General features: G+C 35.8%; 1 protein-coding gene and 2 long non-coding RNA genes across 3 annotated transcripts; 1 reads left to right on the top strand and 2 right to left on the bottom strand.

Moving 5' to 3' along the window:
* Window positions 1-9,327: 9,327 nt before the first annotated feature.
* On the top strand, window positions 9,328-10,716 carry LOC118752102. The gene is made up of 2 exons (XM_036486950.1): window positions 9,328-9,496; window positions 10,377-10,716. Exons 1-2 carry the CDS (start codon window positions 9,462-9,464, stop codon window positions 10,714-10,716), a joined length of 375 nt encoding a protein of 124 aa, XP_036342843.1. The 5' UTR covers window positions 9,328-9,461.
* Window positions 10,717-12,283: 1,567 nt separating this feature from the next.
* Window positions 12,284-13,836, bottom strand: LOC118752104. The gene is made up of 3 exons (XR_004994631.1): window positions 13,115-13,836; window positions 12,602-13,057; window positions 12,284-12,426 (listed from the first exon to the last, which is right to left on the bottom strand). It is a non-coding gene; the product is annotated as an uncharacterized LOC118752104 (long non-coding RNA).
* A 2,538-nt stretch (window positions 13,837-16,374) lies between these two features.
* LOC118752103 lies at window positions 16,375-17,781 on the bottom strand. Its single transcript, XR_004994630.1, has 3 exons — window positions 17,117-17,781; window positions 16,916-17,044; window positions 16,375-16,853 (listed from the first exon to the last, which is right to left on the bottom strand). It is a non-coding gene; the product is annotated as an uncharacterized LOC118752103 (long non-coding RNA).
* Between the last annotated feature and the right edge of the window lie 3,164 nt (window positions 17,782-20,945).

Raw genomic sequence — 20,945 nt, 5'->3', positions numbered from 1 at the left:
TAGTAATTTATTAACTTGACGAGTTATCTCTTCACGTTGGGAATATGTCAGACGATAGTTTTTTACACATACCGGGTCAGTGTCAGTCAACCTGAGTTTCTTTTCATAAAAATTGTTCGATGTCATTTTGTCATTGTCCAGCGCGAAAATGTCTGCATATTTTATGCAAAGGTCAAGTAAATTGCCTTTAGCTTCTGTAGGGATTTGGTTTTTCAAAATATTTGTTAATTCGTTCGTTCGTGAGTCTTCTGCTTGGCCTTATTAATTGAGTAAACGTAATAGTCAGACATTTTTTCAGTCCGAATGTTTACATTCTTTACATGTTTCACGTCATCTGTGGTATTTATGATTTTGATAATTGGGTTATTGCTATTAACTATGCATCTTGCTGTGAATACGCTATGTTAAACTTCTTGTGATTCTACAAAAAGTGGATCTGGCGAATTGCCAAAATTGGAAATTCACTAAACTTCGCATCCGGGTGGAATGATACAAGTGTCGCTTTCGGTTCCGTGTAGGATTGGTATCGCGACTTTTCCATTGCTTACCCAGAAGGAAATACAATTGCTTGCATAGCTAATAACGCATTTGTTACTTTTTAGAAAATCTTTACCCAGTATACCGTCAGATGGTATGTTAAAGCACAGAATAAACAGTATACAGAAGACGCACCACATACAAATTTATTTTTCTTCGGCGGACGTAATATTACAACCCGGACCAGAGCAGAGCAGTTAACATCACGACCACTATGAATAACATGGCGACCCGGAACAAAGCAGAGGAGTTAACATCACGTCCACTATGAATAACATAAAGTTATCTCGCCACAAACACACATCGTGATCAGCGTTGCCGCGAGCTTGAAAAAAATGTATCAGTTGCCAAGCAGAGAAAGTATCAAAAGCAAAAAAACCTGTCGTTTGTTAAACTATTATTTAAAAAACAAATAATAAATAAAATTTTATAATTAAATCCATAGTTATAAAAAAATGTATATTTCTTCCTTCTGTCTGCTTATTTTCATAATGAAAAACTAACTCATAGTAAATATATCCAAGAAATATGAATGTGCGTTGTGTATTTTGATAGCTTCAGCTTTAAAACGTAAAAAAAAAATAAGTTAAAAAATAAATTTTCTACGTTTTTATCCATATCTACTTTACAGCACGATCTGGACACCAAAATCAAAACTAGACTAAAAATTTCGCAGTTTTCGCCTTACGCACAGTGTTGCCAGAACTTTCTGGGCCAACCGGCTAGATTGGCAAAAAAAACCGGCTAAAAACGGCTAAACTGTTTCAACTAAATTTCACATGTTTTATTTAAATACATCATAAGTAGAAAGAGAAGTTGCAAATTCAAGATGGAAAAAAATTTTGGCGGGAAGAATTTGCAATTAGAAAAAACATATGAATGTGGCACATGGTTGCATTTTTTGTCGACAATAATTTGAATAAACAGGTTCGTCAAACTTAAAAATTTACAAACTTAAGCGATTTATAATAAAAAATTTAAGTAAAGACTTGTTTACTTAATTAGTTTAGTTAATTCCAATGATTTGAAACGTACTCGTAACGCAATCTCAACCAGAGTCGATATAGGAATCGCGACAGTTAGTACGGCAAAGAAATTGAAACGTATGTTGAAGAAAGTCGGACTAGCAACAAATATACATGTAGATCCTGTTTTTTGTCCCTCTGAAAGAACTTTAAAATTCTTTACAAATTTCTCATGTTTTAAATGCAACCGTGGACACTAGCTGGCAGAGAAACTTGCAAGTTCCTGCAAATTTGCGTTAGTGCAGAAATTTGCAAGTTTCTCTACTTGAGAGAGAATTTGGGAGCATTTTTTCTTACTAACTGATGTTTTGAGTGATAATTTTCGCTAGATTTTCGACGAACAAACGTATTGTCTTCCTAGAGAGTTTTGCTTTACATAGAAATTTGTGCTCTTTTACTTTCATTTTTATGCATTTCAGTGCTGGTTCTTTTAATTTAAGTTGGCCTTCGGTTTTTTGGAATTTAAATAAGTTCTCAGGAAAAAAAGTTAGTTTAAATAAGCCCATATGTGTACATAGTGCTTGAAAATATCCATTTTTCCCTTGCCTTAAAACTTTCAGCGTGGGCAACAATGATGTTTTGTAATTAAGGCAGAATTGAATATAAATACGCTATCTGGGAAGACAATACCTGTAACATTTATTCTTGGCAGTATATCCAAACACAAACGCCTGTTAAGCAAACAGTGAAACAATTTGTTATTTTCTAAGTTTGCGAATAAAACTTCACACTTAAATTTAAGTCATTGATTACAAACATTTTATGAAGAAAGTCCCCGTTACGGCCTTCTTTAGAAAAAAAATATTTGTTTAAAATAAAAATAATCGAAAGCGGCCCAATTTTATATAACCCTGCCTCCACGATAACGCTAGTAGCCATTTCTAACAGATTTTGGGTCGCTTAGTCAAAAATGGAAACATATATATTTGAATTTCAAGAGAACAAAGAAATAGAAAAATCGGCTAAAAACGGCTAATTTTTTTTACAAAACGGCTAACAAATCGGCTTCCGGCTAAACCGAAATTTCTCCGGCTGTTTGCTATTGCAACCGGCTAAATCTAGCCGGAAAACGGCTAAAATGGCAGCACTGCTTACGCAGCACAAATTATTGTACAATAACACAAGCATGAGCAAAATATCAAAATAATTTTTATTTTAGCGCAATAACTATGCAATTTAGTACAAACTACACCATACATCACACAAACGTCCGTCGCAAGCCCTATATTGCGCAATGTTTTTGTGTGGTTTAGGGGTCCTATAATAGTGGCGTGTGCACGGAAAGTCCGGGTTGTGTTTCCCTTATAATAGTTACCAAATCAACTTATAAATATGTATATATAAATTGTGAGACTTTAAATGACAAGAAAAAAAAATATTTGCCTTTAGACTAGTAATACTCTTAATAGTTTTCAATAATTCATTTCTGCCAGCCGAAAGTATCAAAATATGGCATTTGGAAACAAAACAGTATCAGATATTACAATTTAGCAAAAAAAGTATTACAAAATATACAATTGTATCAAAACGGCAACGCTGCTCGTGATGCAAAACGAAGTTAGTTAACATCTTGTCGTCATGGCGACGATGGAATTAACAGCGTCAGCAGAGTGAAAATACTGCTAAAGTAACAGAGGCAGCGCCGCTTGTGATACCCTTGCTTGCCTCACCGCTCGTGGCCTAAATTCAAATTGGTTCGATAGCCGACATGCGTCTTCTGTATACTGTTTATTCTGTGGTTAAAGTCATCGTTTACTACATGTAAAGTATGTTTAATGCAAAAATCAGTAAAAGTCAAGTTTACGGTAATCGTACCTAAAGTGGAAACAGTATTGGAAGTGACACCGGTTATGTTAATTATATCGTTATTATTTATAGAAAAATTTTTATCGATGCTAGAATTTTTTATTAGAGAAATGTCGGCTTACGTGTCGGCTAAAAACGTACAAAATTTGTTTGAACCATTAATTTTCAATTCGATAAAGTCAGAATAATTCAAATTTAAGCAATAAATGCCTTTTGTCGTAAAAGATTCATCTAATTGTCCAATTCTTCCGCCCTCAGTGTTCGCTCCTGAGGGGCGTGGGCGTTTAAAGCGCGCACATTAGCATTATTGCGTGAATTTGCACGTCTATTACTGTTAGTGTTGTTATTGTTTCGATTGTTGTTATTTGAAGACCTATTACTATTGTTGAAATTATTGCCGTTATGCCTTGGACCGTTATTATTGTACCTACCCTTATTAACATTATTATTGTACCTATTGAAATTAGAGTTGTTTTGTCTAAAATTATTATTGTTGTACCTATTAAAATTGTGACCCCTATAGCTCTTTCACTTGATTATTTTGTTCGACTATCATTTTTGCCACTACGTCTTTTGAATCACTGAAGGTAGTTGACGATAAAATTGATTTGACCAAATTTGACCGAGTTTGAAGTCTACAAACGTTAACTGTTTCCTCGACTGCCATTTCATGGGCTTTAGATTGTGTCATACCTTCAATGATCAAAGAACGCTCTAATGCATCCGAAAGCTCCTTGACGCGCTTAGCAAATTCCGTCAACGCTTCTTTGATTTGTCGAACTGAATTAACTTCAGTTGGAATTGCTTCGCGTGTCTTGCCTTCGAGCTTTGATTTCAAAAATGATATAAAAGTTGTATTTAAATTTTCGTCTGCAATATCTTCAATTAAGTTAATTTTGTCTATAAACGATTCAAGTGCTAGCGGGTCTCCATTGTAATTTTCCCTAATGATTGAGGCACAAAGACTAATAAAGGATTTCTTCTGTTCAGGGGTAGCCATGTCTAAAAATTCTTGAAAATTTGTCGAAATATTTGGCGAACGGATACAGTTAGCAGACCTTTAAATGATGGAAGTGAAGTACTTCTTTTAAGACTGAATTGTACCGAAGCTTCTGACTTGGCGTCACTAAACTCTTCTTCTGACTCAGAGTCAGCTAGGTCTGATTGACAAATTAGCGATTAGCTATCAGGTGGAATCCTAACGCGACAATTCAGTTTATTAAAGCACTTTGCTAACTGTTCCTTGCAACGGGCTAATTTAACTTGAACTTCCTTGAGATAACAGGTATGGGCCGAACTATTACCAATAACTAGTAATAAAATATTATTGTAAGCTGTGATAAGCGAATATTTATATTCGTTAAATTTTTTCGCATTCGTAGACAACGGTCTACTTTGTAAAATGCGCTTAGTAATCTTATCAAAATCTGCGTTAGATGCTTTAAATTGTATATCGACTTCGCTCATAACCGGCTAATCTCAAAGAAGTGGAAGTGTATGTTTTTCTCAGTAGGTCATCGGGTGAAAATTTGCATGCAAAAATATGGTCGTTTTCATGCAGAGGGAATATTGGGTTGTATTCACATGCAAGCCAAAAGAGTTCAAGTTGTATTTAAATGTTACAATGCATATATTTAAGGAAAAGTTTCAATTTTGGTAATATAGGCATGTATTGTCACATTTACATAGGAATATGGTATAAATGTCGGTTATATTAAAATGTATTTAGGTTTCGATTACTTTAGTAAATCGTATTTTGGAAAAAGTAGGAAAAAAAATATTTTCAATTCAATGAGTCACTCCCGTCACTTAAAGTCTAATAGGTAACAATTTTAAGTTTGAATGTGATTGATATAAGAACGTCCCTTATAGTTTAATATGAGTTAGTATGAAAAATTGATATAATAATGAATTAATTGGTTGTATGAAAAAGGTCCCTTATAGTCTAATAAAAGTATGAATTTTGAAAAAGAATTATGGTGGTTCACTTATAGTATAATAAAAGTATGAATTTTGAAAAAGAATTATGGTGGTTCACTTATAGTATAATAAAAGTACGAATTTTGAAAAAGAATTGTGGTGGTTCACTTTTTTCAACGAATTATTAATTGAAAATCTGAGTTGCAGAGGTCATTTTGATTTAATGACATTTTAAAAGTAGAAACGCGCCCTAAATTTAGCTTTAGCTCCCTTTTTTCGAACATGAGGCCGCTTAACACAAGTGTTTAATATTATTTAATGCATGAGAAAAACCCGTTTTCAAAATTCATTTCTTTCACTTTACATTTGTTTTTCTTGTTGTTTTGTTTGAAAAATATATTAATTTTTCGGATAGTAGTTAATTTCTTTATAATCAGCTTGCAGTAACTTTTTTTGTTTAATTTTTTTCCACAAATTGAATTCATTTAAAAAATTTGTTTTCTAAGTGAGGCTATTTGTCTAGCGCAAAGAAATGCTTAAGAAAATTTTCTTTTTCTTGTTTTTAGTTTAAAGAAATTTTAAATAATGGTTGAAATCAAATTTTGTATTTAAATATAAATGTGGAGGGGAAAAAAATATATATATATACGCCTGATTGAGTCACCCGAACTGCCCGACTCCCTCGATGCAGTCTGTACAAAAAGTCGCCGCAGTCTTTGGTTCGTGTTTCCCGTTTGTGTATAGTTGCTGGTGTGGTGGTAATCCGTTATCGCATAGCGTGGGTTTATGGCGGTGCTGTATCGCTTATGCGTACATATACGGGTTTGTGCTGCTGCTGCTGTTGTTGTTGATGGCAGCAGGGCTCTCGGTTATACCCTACGCAGTTTGTAAAAATGCAGCGTGCCGTTTTACGTGCCGTTATATGTGGCGTTATGCGAGTTATTTCGTACTGCTGCCGTTGGTGATGGCAGGGCTCTCCGTTATGTACAAAAATGCACGGGACGAAAAGGCAGCGCGGATTTGTTTGCGGCGCTATACGGGCGACGTTGTACAGCACCCCGTTATTGCCTACCGCAAAGAAACTCTGCTCGCCACCACCACCGACACTGTATCGCGCCCGAAGCCCACTAGACACGCCTGACGTCCAGGGTGTCAAAAAAATTTTGCCTCATGCTCACCGTCACGGTCGCCATCTCGTGCCCTTTGTGCCGCCACCTTACCGCCCGCTACCACACCACACAGTTTAATTTTTAGTGCACTGCTTACCCCAGTGAACTCCAGCTGTTGTCGTTACCAGGAGTCCGCTGGTACCAAATGGCTGGTCGAATCCGCGCAGTAGTTCCACGCCGGGTGCTCCGGTATACGCGGCACCCCTAATCTGCTGGTAGCTGCGCGTATACTTCTCCTCGTGGCCGCTAGATATTCGGCCGGACGTAATATTTAGAATTTAGAAATTACACTCGCGAAAACTATATTCGCTTAAACAATGTTAATTAAAAACAACTTTGATTTAATTTTTACTATTTAATTGTATTTTTATTGCCGTTCTAAATTTCTTGCAACCTCACAGTTAAAGTATCTATATCAGAATGAATTGAACGTTCGGTTTTTCATTCATATTATGTACCTGTGGAACGTATGTTCCGACAGGGCTACCAACATTACGACGGCTGAATAGCGCTGCCGTATTGTTAGCGATGCCATTACAATGGATAACATCAAAAAAACTAACCAAGAGAAATTAGAACTAATAAAGAGGGTAGAACGTCTGTGTAAGACCAACAAAGATCAAATATCAAGAGTAGGTGCATCAACTACTGAGATATGCAAGCAAAAAGATGACATTATTGCGGAAGTTAAGAAAGCTGCATGTCAGAGTAAAGAGAACTTACAGCGTAGTGTGGGTGCATCGTATGCTAATGCAGTAAAAGGTGTACCTCCAATAATAATTAAGCCAAAAAATAAGCAAGCGGCTGAGAAAACTAGGGTGGATCTTAATAAAATCGATGCCACTAATATGAAAATTGACAAAGTGTCTAATAAGGAGAATGGGGCGGTTGTAATAAATGCCAACAGTGTTACTGAGAAAGAGAAAATTAAATCTACTCTAGCTAATAATCTTAATAAGGAACAATATGAGATCTCTGAACCTAATATGAACAGGCCAAAAATACTGATAACCCGTATAAACGCTGCATACACTGAAACAGAGGTCATAAGCAAAATAAAATCACAAAATATGTACTTGGCTGATGCAAACTTAAAATGTTTAAAAGTTTTTAAACCAAAAAGAAATAGCGTGACTTCAACATCATTTAATGCATTAATCGAGGTAGAGCATAAAGTCTTTGTGCAGGTCCTAGAATCTAAGAGATTGAATATTGGATGGGATCGCTGCCCAGTTTATGACGGACAGATAGTGAAGAGTTCTTGGGTTTCAATCATAGTGCTAATAATTGCAAAAACAAACTACGATGCTGTAAATGCATGAGTGAACACAAACCCGAAAACTGCACTGAAAGAATTACGAACCCAGTGTGTGGCAATTGCTGCGATGCTAAGATTTAGGGCAGAGGTGGGCACTCACACTATCACACACATGCGCTTGTGTGCGAAGCAGCGAAGTTTGGTTCACCAGCCAGTGCTCGGACTTTACCACATTTGTGGAATAGATAACACTTTTTTTTGCTAAATTACATTTCTACTAGTTCTACCACCTTAAGTTAAAAAACTTTCAGATCTTGAAACTTCTTTTTTTTTAATTTGTTCATTAATGAATGGGCATTTTCTACAACAAAAAACAACATTGCTTGCTGCGACGTGGCAACATTTAAGGCCCGTTTACATACAACTTTGGCGTTGCGTTGGCGTTGGCGTCGCTTCGACAGCTGACTATGAATACATGCATTTATATGAAAGTCTCGACATAACCAAAGTTGGGCAACGCCAACGCCAACACAACGCAGAAAGATGGCCAACTCTCAACTTTTTGCGCGCGTTGACAAACAGCTGATACACAATTTTCATTGAGCGTGGGTGAACAACATTTTTCCAGCTTTTGTAAAAATTTGGCTGAAATCAATTAGAATTAAAGATATACCCCAAAAAAAACATTGCGGATTAAATTTAAAACAAGGTAAGTAAAAATTCTAAAATGCAATCCACGTTGGAGTAGTAGTGCACTTGGGCGGGACCTGCGCAAAACTCATCTAAAAGATGATCATCATCGACGCCAATAGTTGCTTCACGATTTGCAGATTTTTACAGGAAGCTGTTCCAGGTGACCACCTTTCATAAGGTTTATTTATGGAGAAAACAGCTTTTCCTGCAGATCTAGAACGCAACTAATAACAATAATTCGAAAGCGGAAATAAAAACACTTCCACTTTGCGTACCTTCTTTTGATGAATTTCACGCAAAGGCCGCCTATGCAGAGATGCATCCGCCCCTCTTCTCCGGCAACACAGAAAAGAGAATTCTACTTAGTAAGGGTTATAGGCCCTAAGCGCGGCCGAAGTCCGCCACCCAAAAAAGGAGTTGGATGCAGGTGTCGTCCGGGAACAGCTTCCTATAAATTCCTGCAAATCGTGAAGTACCTGGAAAATTATTGGCGTCGTTTGATACCCCTCTTGACTTTTTTTGGATGGATTTTGGGCAGGTTCCGCTTAAGTGCACTTTTACCCACGTTGGTATTTAAGTTCAATATTTACAATGGCCCGTAGTCATAGTCAAAATAAAGTCGACTTTAAAGTTAGTTGCAGCTTTTTTGACAGATATCCCATTGAAAATTATGTCAAAAAGCTGCAACTAACTTTAAAGTCGACTTTATTTTGACTATGACTACGGGCCAATATATTTATATATTTACAGAAAATATGGAGGAGAAGTTACTAGAGGCGGTCAGGGCACACAGCTGCCTTTACGATAAATTATTAAAAGAAAAGGCTTGGGATGCCGTTGCATGCGCTGTGGGAGTACCTGGTATGTAATTGTATATATGTATATGTATATAAATATATAAAAAAATTACCTTATTTAATTCTTCCAATAGCGACTAACTGCCAAACAAGGTGGAAGTCTCTCAGAGACCGCTTCGTCCGGGAGACAGGCTTACAGAAGAAGAAGTCAGGATCTGGTGCCGAAGATGGAGCCACATGGCAATATTTGGAAGCCATGGATTTTATGCGAGACTTCGTTGCTCCTCGAAAGTAAGTTAACAAAAAAATAAAATGTCGGTCATACCAATAGCATCCCAATTTCAAAGTGATATTTGTTTCCCACTCATGCTTATTATTGGCTGCATTTCTTTATTCATTCGGAATGTTTGGAATAAACTTTTTTGTTTATTTATTCTTTAGAACGTTCCTGATGATATGTTGACGTATATTTCAAACTCATTCTGTTTATTCCGGCTGTGAAATGGGATTATCCGGAATGTATAAAGAAACGCAGCCATTATCGCACTATAATTTAAAGGGCTATCAAACTGTGTACTCAAACAAATTCTAACAATTCTGGGAAAGAAGTTTGAAATTTGCGTGAAAATTCGTTGCATTTTTTGTCGTTTTCCACCATGATACATATACTTAAATGTTGTTATTATTATTATTATTTATTTATTTAAATATTTTATTTATTTATTTTTGGATCATGGTTTTCTACAAAGTTTTTGGGTTTTGTTAGAAATAGAACTCTATTTTAATTGAAAATTCCTATATCGACTGCTGAATGGAAGATCAACCTATCTCGACAGCCAGTTCGAAAACGCCCTATCTCAAAAAACTTTACAAGAACGCCCTATTTCAGAGTTTTATTGAAAAACACCCTATCTCAGAATTCGGTTCAAAAACGGCCTATCTCACTTCAAAATGTATTGAAAATGTGCTGACATAGGGCGTTTTTGAATCGGCAGCTGAGATAGGGCGTTTTTGAGACGAATTCTGAAATAGGGCGTTCTTGAAAAGTTTTTTGAGGTAGGGCGTTTTCGAACTGGCTGCCGAGATAGGTCGATCTTCCACTCAGCACTCGATATGTTCTTATGTGTATATATACTTAAGTTTTAATCTATGTTTGTCTATTTATTTTCAGAACATTTTCCAATCTGGATTTTACTTCACAGGAGGAGGAAATAAACGGCATCAGCCCGTGCAACGTGACCGAAACCTCTTATTATGAGGAGTATGAAGTAAGCTCTCCTCTTCCTTCTGTTCCGGCAAACGACACGGAGCAGTCCAACAGCGCAAAAAAAAATAAACGGCGTCGTGTAGAAGACGAGGCGAACGAGAGGTTCGGATCACTATGCGTGGCGGTCAATGAATTTGTTGGCTCCAAATCCGAAAGCTTTAATAATAGCCGCAATTTTGAGTTTTATAAAGTTCTGGACAGCTATGTATTGAAACATCCGGAGCAGGCCCAATCAAAGTTGTGATACTCAACTATGTTTTCAACTATAATTGCGGCAATTATTAAAGCTTTCGGATTTGGTATTTTATAAAATTAAATAAGTGTTTTTGCCAAAATTCCACAGATACACTTGTGACCAGCCAGCAACGTTTTGATAAATTTTATGTTTAAGGTTTATTTTTCCATAAAAGTCTATCTCGTTATTATAACAAACACCAATCCACATTTCAGACTTTGTGCAAAAATTATAAGAAATCTGCAAAGTTGCATCTAAATTTTCATATTTTTTATCAGATTTTTCAGATGTGTGTATTTATACTAGCATTTAATGGGCTATAAAACTCCATACTCAAAACATTACTAAAAAATCTGATAAAAAAATATGAAAATTTAGATGCAACTTTGCAGATTTCTTATAATTTTTGCACAAAGTCTGAAATGTGGATTGGTGTTTGTTATAATAACGAGATAGACTTTTATGGAAAAATAAACCTTAAACATAAAATTTATCAAAATGTTGGTTGCCTTAATTAGCTGATCACAAATGTATGGGTGTGTTTAGAAATGCATCAAGCCAAAGCATCAAACGCATTTATTTCTAAACTATTATTTATGGAAATGTGTTATTTACGCAACTAGGGTCCAATTAGGCATTTAACTGTGGTTGCGCATATTGGACATTTCCATCAATTATAGTTTAGAAATAAATGCATTTGATGCTTTGGCTTGATGCATTTCTGAACACACCCTATTTATATTTCGTTTCTTGTTTCTTGAAGTTCTTTTACTTTTCATTAATTTATGTTTATTAAATTCGATAATTGTTCTTTAATAATCAGTACCCTTGTGAATTACCCTGTAGTAAATAAAAGACTGAATAATTTTTATAAAATTACATATATGTACATACACACTTGGGGTCAGCTGATTAAGCTAAGTGACATTTTGACTTTTACGAAGTTTCAAATATGGATTTATATGATGGTGGTGGTTATGCTATGTGCAAGAAATCCCTGCAAAGGGAAATGGAAATGTTTAATGTAAGAAATACATATACGTGGCGTTCAAATAATAGCAGCAAAATCAAAATGATGCTGTTGGCGACTTATCTTTATTTATTTATTGTTAATCATTTTCAAAGTTGACAACAAAATTTCAAACTTTTTAATGAGAATCTTTAGAAAATTTAGAAGTTTTGTAGCCCATTCAATTTTAGTATAATAAAGTGAAAGTTTCAAGTCGCAAAAAAATTACCTTTGATTTTTGAGAATTTTTCTTGTGGAGGGTGTTTCTCATTTTCTTCCGTATAATGCATGAAATAAACTTACTTTTATATGGCAGAAATGCGCAACACCCTCCACAAGAAAAATTCTCAAAAATCAACGGTAATTTTTTGCGACTTGAAACTTGCACTTTATTATACTAAAATTGAATGGGCTACAAAACTTTGTATAAGCTTTGAAACTTTTATTTATGTGGTATCTGATATAGATCGACCCTTATTTTAAATGAAAATTATTAACAAAAAATAAATAAATATAAGTTGCCAAAAGCGTCATTTTGAATTTTGCTGCTATTATTTTGAACCCACTATATATAAAAACAGCCAGCATCAAAAATATGAATAGCAAAATCCTCCATCGTGCTGTCATAATTCCGAAGGCGTTTTCAATAACACGCCGAGCTCTTGAAAGGCGCTTATTAAAATTTTCACGATCGGGTGGCAGATGCAATCCTGAAATTAAAAAAGGCTTATTTGTATGTACATACATATGCACATAGTATAGATGCAAATAATGGTTGAGTTGCAAGTTTTATCAATGCAAAGCATCAGACTCTTTTATTTCCAAACTATAAATGCAACTTTCAACATAACCATTTTCTATGCAATACATTTTCCGTATACTAACCAGGATATGGCCGCATTAAATTTTTTTTTAAAGGAAATGCTGCATCTCCAACGAAATAATGCGGAAACTTAATATTGCTGTCTGGTAAAATGTCATCCTCAGGCAGGTCTAGTTGATCATGGAACAGCCTTTGACCAAATCCAGAATTCCAAAGCACACCGCCGTCGCTTTGCGAACCGTACGCACCAATATCGATAGAAGTAAATGTGTAATTCGCATCGCAACATGCTAATAATACGATGGAGTAGGTACCCTTGTAATTGTAAAAAAGAGATCCGGAGTTGGAAAGACATTTTAAAGTGATGTGCTTTCCGTCGATTGCGCCCACACAGTTCGCGAAATCCCAAATAGTGTTGAAGTCCTTCGCAGGTTTCCAAAATTATTTTGTTGACTGTGGAGCGACCCACTTTATACGCTGTAGCGTACAAATGCTGAGTTCCCCCGTGTGCTAGGAAACTATGAATGTAATGCACACAAATTAGTATGAAATTTTCTTTAGAAATATTTACTTACTTCAATGTTAAGAATAGTCTCATTTCTGCAGAAATTGACGGCCTGTTGGAATACTTTATGAGGCGTTCCATCACGAGCCCAAAGAGCAAATCAAACACCTCCTTAGTCATCCTCACCGTAGTTTTGAACTGCTCCGGGTCATTTTTGTACATTTCGTCAAAACTGGTTACAAATAGTCCATCAATGTCGCGACTTAAGTAAAGAGGTCTTACCCACTCCCGCCGCCGAGAATTAATTTTCTTCAAACACTCGCGAGGCTCGTACCTAAGTAGCACTATTAATATTATTTCGATAAAAGATAACATCATTTTTTTAATAACGCTCGAGGATACACAAATATTTTCACTGGCAAAAACAAAACAAATGTCTATTTGATGATTTAAATTATTGGGCCGCCTTCCTATGAAGCTATACCGCCGTAAGTAATTCGGCTTTGTTATATTTGTATGCGTTTTATTAACTAAATTATAAACTTTTTCTTATTTCCCGGTTGTTTACTCTACCACGTGGCTTGAACAAATGTCATCGCCGGCGCTGTCAAAACGTTCATTGTAGCAAGAACACACGCCACTCGCGCTGCTGTCAAAGCGACGCCAACGCCAACGCAACGCCAAAGTTCTATGTGGACGGGCCTTTATGATATGATCGTCTTCGTGCGTCTTACGATAATTGACGATTGACTGATGCTTTGCTAGCACTTCGGCAAAGCAAATCAAATCAGTTGTTGCTGAGCACAGTATACCAGTAGAAAAGGTTTTTGTTGTTGTGGCTGTTAATTTGGTCCCCATAAAGGACTTGAGGGTTGCCAGCAACTGTTTTGCCGCATTCAGGGTGCTGTGCAGCAAAATAATGTGGTGAAAAATTTTATCATCGGATAAATGGCGAGAGAAATATTGTTATGCGCTTTATAAGTAAACATGGACGTAATAAAATGTTTTATACTTCAATACAACTAATTAGCGCTATTTTTGCAATTCGAAATGATCTTAAAAATATTTGTAGTGAAATATGTACTTTATGAGTTAAATGGAAACTATCTTATATGTAAAAATATATTCCGATTTACTTCAAATAAATGATGTAAAATGTTTTATATATGGATCTAATTTTAATAATAATATTTAGTACTTTCATCTACATTGCTTTTATTGTAAGTTTTCACGAGTAGTTGCAGTAGTAATTTCACAATTTCAACCCTATTAAACGTTTATATTTTAATAAAATGTGATCAATTACTTAAGAATATATAGTTTTCGATCAAACTATAAAACTGAGTGATTGAGAAACAATTATTTAAATCAAATGATCAATATTGAACTCACTAGGAGCGAATTTTGGAACACTGAGCGAATTATGCATATTAACAGTAAATTATTTCTAACTTTCTACCCTATTAAACATTTATATTTTAATAAAATGTGATCAATTACTTAAGAATATATAATTTCCGATCAAACTATAGTATTAATTGTTTGACAAACTATTTAAATCAAATGATCAACAGAGCGCGCTCGGAGCGAATTTTGGAACACTTCATAAAATATTTAAAGAGGAAGTACATTATTTGGTAGAGATCAAAATGTATTTAACAAAGTGTGATTGAATTTGACATTGCTCTCAGAAGAACCATCCTATAAAGTCAAATTGAAAAAAATTTGTATGAATTTTGAATCGTTTGTTTATATTTTTTTACATAATAGTATCTTAAAAGAGAGCCCCACTGAGTTGTCAATAACACCTTGGGCCGTATGCATAAAAACTAAGCAATTACTTTTTCTCAGATTTTCATACCTTTCACTTAAATTTATTTGAAAAAACTGAGTGAAAGGTCTGAAATTTTAAGAAAAAGCATTTGCTTAGGTTTTATGCGTACGGCACCTTGTTTAATACACCCATGATACAAATATTTAAAGGTAAAACCGCTTGCACAATTCGTCGGCCATCATTTACTTTTTGAAGTTTGTCTATTTTATAAAATTGAAATTTTGAGAGCAACTCAAATGCCAAATAAAGGTAAAACAAAAAACAAATAGATGAAAATATTGAAATTTTCATTTATTTGAGACTGATAATGAGAATGTATTTGTGAGATTGGAAATTTGAAAACATTTTTGTAATGTTAGCAAACTTTAAAAATGTTCAGGCTGCCTTTCAACGGTTTTACCTTCAGATTTTTGTACCATGAATACACCTTGGTCAAGATATCACGAACAAGTTTTCCTTTATTTATTTTTACTTAAAATCCTTAAATATGTATCTTGATTTTTTTCTGTAGAATACGTAATAATTTTTTTTTTAACGATTTAAAAAAAGGGAAGACAGTCGGATCTACGTAACCAGAACGACCTGAATGTGCATTGAAGTCGGTTGTATTTTTTGCTTAAAATTATCTGTTATTGAGATATAGTTTCGCTACTATTTAGAGATTTCTCGACATACTTTTTCATATTACTGTTATTTATTATTTTTCTTATTAGTCATTTATATGTTTAGGACTTACTGTGGGTGCTTTAAGATTCATTTTGTAAATATGAATTTTATTCGTGCAATTTTTTATGTTTAATAGTTTTGAGAACATTTTTTGGTTCTGTTGATTCTTTTATTGCATGCCTTAAACTTTTTTATTTTAACTTATAATGTTGAAGATATGCCTTCTGCCTTTGTCAAGCACTTTAGCTAGGTGCGAGAAATTTAGCATATGCGCGTAAGAGCATAGAGTAGGAATACGGCTGTGCTGCCGCGATTCTCCAACATCTTGTCAAAGGAGAAAACATATTGGTGGCGGAATCCATCGTAGTCCAATTTTTCTTAAAATCTACGAAAAAGCGATCACTGAATCTGAACTGCTATGTGTATTCAAAGCAAGCGCTGCGTTCGTAGCTACTCGAACTTAATAGCATTTTCGTAGATTTCACGAAAAATCGGACTACGATGGATTCTATGATAGCCTTGATTAGTTCGTGCGATTATGACTTATGGATCGATTATGGATGGGAACGGAACCTCAGTTGGGTAGCCGATGGACAGCGCCACTGAAATGAAAATGTTTTTTATTATGAATAGCAATAATTAAGTTTCATAAAGTTCAAGGTGGTACAATTTAAAAAAAAGTTGAAAAAAGAAATAAAGTATCTCAATCAAAAATTCCCGGCAACTGAAGTTCGGTTGTCCTCCATAATCGACCCATAAAATCGGAATCGAATATGCATGCACGTTCTGCTGAACGATAAATATTTTGTAAATGTGTGCTCTGTCCGCTAACGAATTCCAGCCATGTGTGAAATATCGAATATGCATGCACGTTCTGCTGAACGATAAATATTTTGTAAATGTGTGCTCTGTCCGCTAACGAATTCGAGCCATGTGTGAAATATCGTATGTGAAGCCTCCGTCTGACTTAACGATTGTCAAAGGCATGCCAGAAGATGTTTCATCATATGTTTTCGGTCATCGTCTTCTTCGAGTATGTTCATCGATACCAAAAACTTTACAACCTATTTGTGCCAGCAGCCCTTAGTCGTTTTGCCAATGACATGGTACTACTGCACTGTTAATAACCAAATTAAGCCGCAGTTGCATTCACACGTGATATAATAGCTAGTGTCCGCAAGCTGTGGGAATAGCCCAGGAGATGGCGTTTGTTCAGCCATCGAAATCATTACACCGACGGCGGTGGGCAGTTCTGCTGGAACATATTTACCACAGCACTGGTTGCGGCGTTTTGTTCTGCAACAATAGCCTGCAATGATGACATGTCATATAATGTCGACGAACAAAGATATAAAATTGAAAATGACTAACCTTATTCCCGGCCGATTTGGGAGACCACCCTTGATCACGACCTGAACGCATTTACCAAGAGGAAAAACCGCAGGGATTGCAGTAGTTCTTGCAATCACCGTTGATGATGCTGTGCTTGTAATTAATAGTCTGAAAATACAAAAAATTGCATTAATGAAATCTTATACACATCAGATAAATAAATTTCAATAATTTGTTTACCATTTCACAAACCGAATTACCAAGAAATAGAAACTCACCGCGATGCGATACAGAAACAAAAACCAACAGGGCTGCATTTTTTTGGTAAACAACACAAGCGCTCAGAGCAAACTGATCCGCAAAATTATTTTGTGAAAAATAATAGTTGAAAACTCATAAGTGCAAATTATTGTGATTATTTTTAGTTGCATATAATTGTATTACCTTAGACTTTTTTTAAATGTTTTCTAATATTCATTCTTTTGGGACGCAAAAGCAACCATGTGCTCAATTTCTTGTGTGGAAATTTGGTCCCCATAAAGGACTTTCACCACGAAACAGCTACAAAAACAAAAACCTTTTCTACTGGTATACTGTGCTGCTGAGACTTCACTGCGCATTTATTCGAATAATACACACATAAAATTTTTCGGGAGGAATGGTAAATAATTTTTTTTTTGCATAGAAAACATGGATGCGTGATCTGCTATCGCGTTTTGAGTCGCAATGTTATGTCTTGTTTAAAAAGACATTACAAACTGTGTCATAGCCATTTTGAAAAGGTGAAAGAGGGTGATCGAGCACTGAAGATTTTAGAATTAAAAGCAGCGTTCTTTATTAAATTTATGATTGGTGAAAGTAATATACATCAACACCAAAATTATCAATGTCTATCAGAAAATGATTCTCTATCAGAAAATGATAGATCATTTTTAAAAAAAGCATCTTATTCTGTCGCTTTGGCTTTTTATTTAGAATTTCTAGAAAATTGTTAGGTACACTGAGGGAAATAATGCATAGTAAAAATGAATACTTTATATTTGATTATCGTTTAAAAATGTTCGTATTTAAAAATAATATTTTCATACAAAATTTATTACGCACGTATTTGACTGTTCACATCTGAGTATGTATATGTAAGTGTACATACGCAACCCAAGCATGCAGAGAACCGCTCTGTGAGCGGTGACAACACACGCATACATACATAGTACCCTGCAAAAAATTGTGCGACTAATCTCTAAAGAGAGTATTCCGAGATTACTCTCAATCGGGTACAATTGGGCATTAATTAGTCGCAACTTGTCTCATACGGGTACTAATGGAGGTCAATTAGTCTCGACTCATCCCTTATGGGTATAATTGGATATCAATTATTCCCCAACTCATCTCTAACGGGTAATATTAACGATTTAGTGATATGTACGCTCTTAGTCAACGAAATTTCATGTGCGGCGTTGGCACACAGAGAGAGTATTCGCCTAACCAAACTGAGCAGCCCGGTTCGAATCTCAGCTGGCGCAAATTTTTATTTTTATTTTTTAAAAGTGACTAGTCGCCTTTTATACCCTTTCGGGTATAAAGGTGAGCAATTAGTCTCTTCATAGAACATGCTCGAACAAAAGCGAACAGTTCATTCCATATAAAGAGATCAAAAGTGGCATTAGTCGCATGTTCCTTTGCGATTGCTCCCGGAGTCATCCCGGATTAGTCCCATTTTTTGCAGGGTTGCGATTGCTCCCGGAGTCATCCCGGATTAGTCCCATTATTTGCAGGGTAATTACATGTTTATCCGTACATATTCAACATTTGAAAGCAAATTTATATGCCAGGGTGTAGCTGAGTGCGCAAAGATGCTTGCCACAAGTTGTTGATATCCGGAGATGGTCGGGTTCGAATTCCACTGCAGGTAACATGCAAATAAATTTTTTTTTTTTTTCAGTTTTTGTCTTGATTATTCACTTCACGGATGCTTTTTCAGTACGAACGTGGTCATTTTATTATTTATTAATTGAATTGAATATTTACCAATATTCAGTACTTTCGTTGACGTTTATAGTAAGATCAATTACGTTTCTATTTGATTTTAATATTTTTTTCCCTCAGTGTATGTAGTTTTATAGCCCATTAAAATTTAGAAGCTCAAAGTGCAAATTTCAAGCGCTAGGAAATCGCGTTGATTTTTAATGATTGGAAATTTCTTTTATATGGAAGAAAATGCCTAGCACCGTCAGCAAAAAAAGATAAACAGTAAATAAACAAAAATATAAATAGCCAAAACTGGTCAAAATGTCACTTAACTTAATCAGCTGACCATAAGTGCATGTAACATATTTTTAAATTTATTTATTTGAATCTACCACATTGTTTTGGAATGTACCACAATTTTTCATGCTTATTTATGACTAAGAAAAATTTTTTGCGTCCGAACACTCTCAACAGCAACTGATCTGATCTGCTTTGCCGAAATACCAGCGAAGCATCAGTCAATCGTCAATTATCGTAAGACGCACGATGATAGTATACATGTGTCGACGTCGCAGCAAGCAGCATTTTGATGCCCAATTACATGTGTTTGGAAAATCAAAAAATTCCCGCCTCTGATTAAGGGTTACAATTAAACACAGAGCATAGTGTATTTAGTAGGGAGTGCCCAGTCTATATAAGAAGATTAAAGTTTGAAAAACAAAAAGTAGGATGTTGGCAATCAAATTCTAGCAAACAGCACCATAGTAATTTGAAATGCGTCTATGTTAATATTAGTAGTATACTAGCTAATATAGCTGAGCTCGAAAGACTTATTGAGGTAGTTGATCCTGACTTAGTCTTATGCTCCGAAACGTGTATAACAGATGAAATTAATGATTCAGAAATAAAGTTTCCAACGTACCACGTAATAAGGTGTGATTCGCACAGTAGACACACAGGCGGTGTAATTATAATCTTGCGAGACACAGTTGATTTCAAAATAAAAATAAATCGATCCATCAATAAAAATATATGGTGCATAGTCATACAATTAAAAAATTGGGTAAAGAGGTGTGAAATCGGTGTGGTTTATCACTCACCTAGTACAAGTGATGCAGATTTCCTGACCTATATGGAGGCCATCCTGTCTGCAACATGTGATAATATGGTAGATACTATCATAATCGGCGATTTCCATATAAACCTTAACGTAATATCAAGCTATAGTAGGAAACTCAATGAGATCTTCGCTCACCTAGCTATGAAACAACAAATCAATTTTAATACGCGGGTTACCGAGTGAACACAGGATCACTATGGTCTTTGGAATTTGTCCTGTAGTTTATTACTCTTATCACTTACGTTTTCCGCTTTGTATAAAAAAGACAAGGGGAACTTTTCGTTAAAATATAAATATGAAGAGGTTTATTCAAAAAATCGGGGCTGTTCGGACACGTCCGCACGGAGGAAAATCTTAACAATTGTGTCGTTTAAAATCAAAAATTTTGCTGACATTTCTTTGTGTCTCAAGTGTGTGTGTGTGTGTATGACATGTGTAGTGTGTGTACAAAGTAAGTGGATAAGTAAAATGTCAAAGTGTTTTGTTGAATATGTGTAGATGTGGGTGCGTGTTAGGATGTGATGCTGATGGGGACATCTGTGGGTGCCTGTTGGCGATAGTTTCGCAGGCGGAAGTGCCAGCGTTGCCGTCGCGAAAGGACCCATTTAGCCATCCCGGCCCCCCTAGGCGTATACTTAGCCTAGTAACCGCTGTAGTTGCTGCAACGTCTCTACAACGTTGCCAAGCCCGGATGGGCGGCGGTGGTGCGACCTGGACGACTGTTGGCTGCGGTGGGATGATGGGGGCCCGGGCGGTAGTGTGCCGACGGTGGTCTCCGAGCGTGGACGTTCTGCCGCGCGTTATGATGTCGGCGACGATTACCTGATGCTGGAGCTGGTTGTTGAATTCGCGCTACCCGATGGGAAGTGATGGAACATGGTGTGATGACGTCTTTGACATACGTGACACCGGCTACGTGATGCACATTCCCATGTCCTGTGGGACAACGCGAGGCAGTTCAAACAGTGCCCGGGCTACTTG

Source organism: Rhagoletis pomonella, unplaced genomic scaffold (assembly GCF_013731165.1).
Source record: "Rhagoletis pomonella isolate Grant_MI unplaced genomic scaffold, Rhpom_1.0 Rhpom_scaffold_01237, whole genome shotgun sequence".
NCBI lineage: Eukaryota > Metazoa > Arthropoda > Insecta > Diptera > Tephritidae > Rhagoletis > Rhagoletis pomonella.
This window is presented reverse-complemented; position numbering and strand designations above follow the sequence as displayed.

Coding starts and splice junctions, on each gene's coding strand:
- LOC118752102 (XM_036486950.1), top strand. CDS start 9,462: ATGGATTTTATGCGAGACTTCGTTGCTCCTCGAAA. Junction 9,497..10,376: donor GACTTCGTTGCTCCTCGAAA/GTAAGTTAACAA, acceptor ATTTATTTTCAG/AACATTTTCCAATCTGGATT.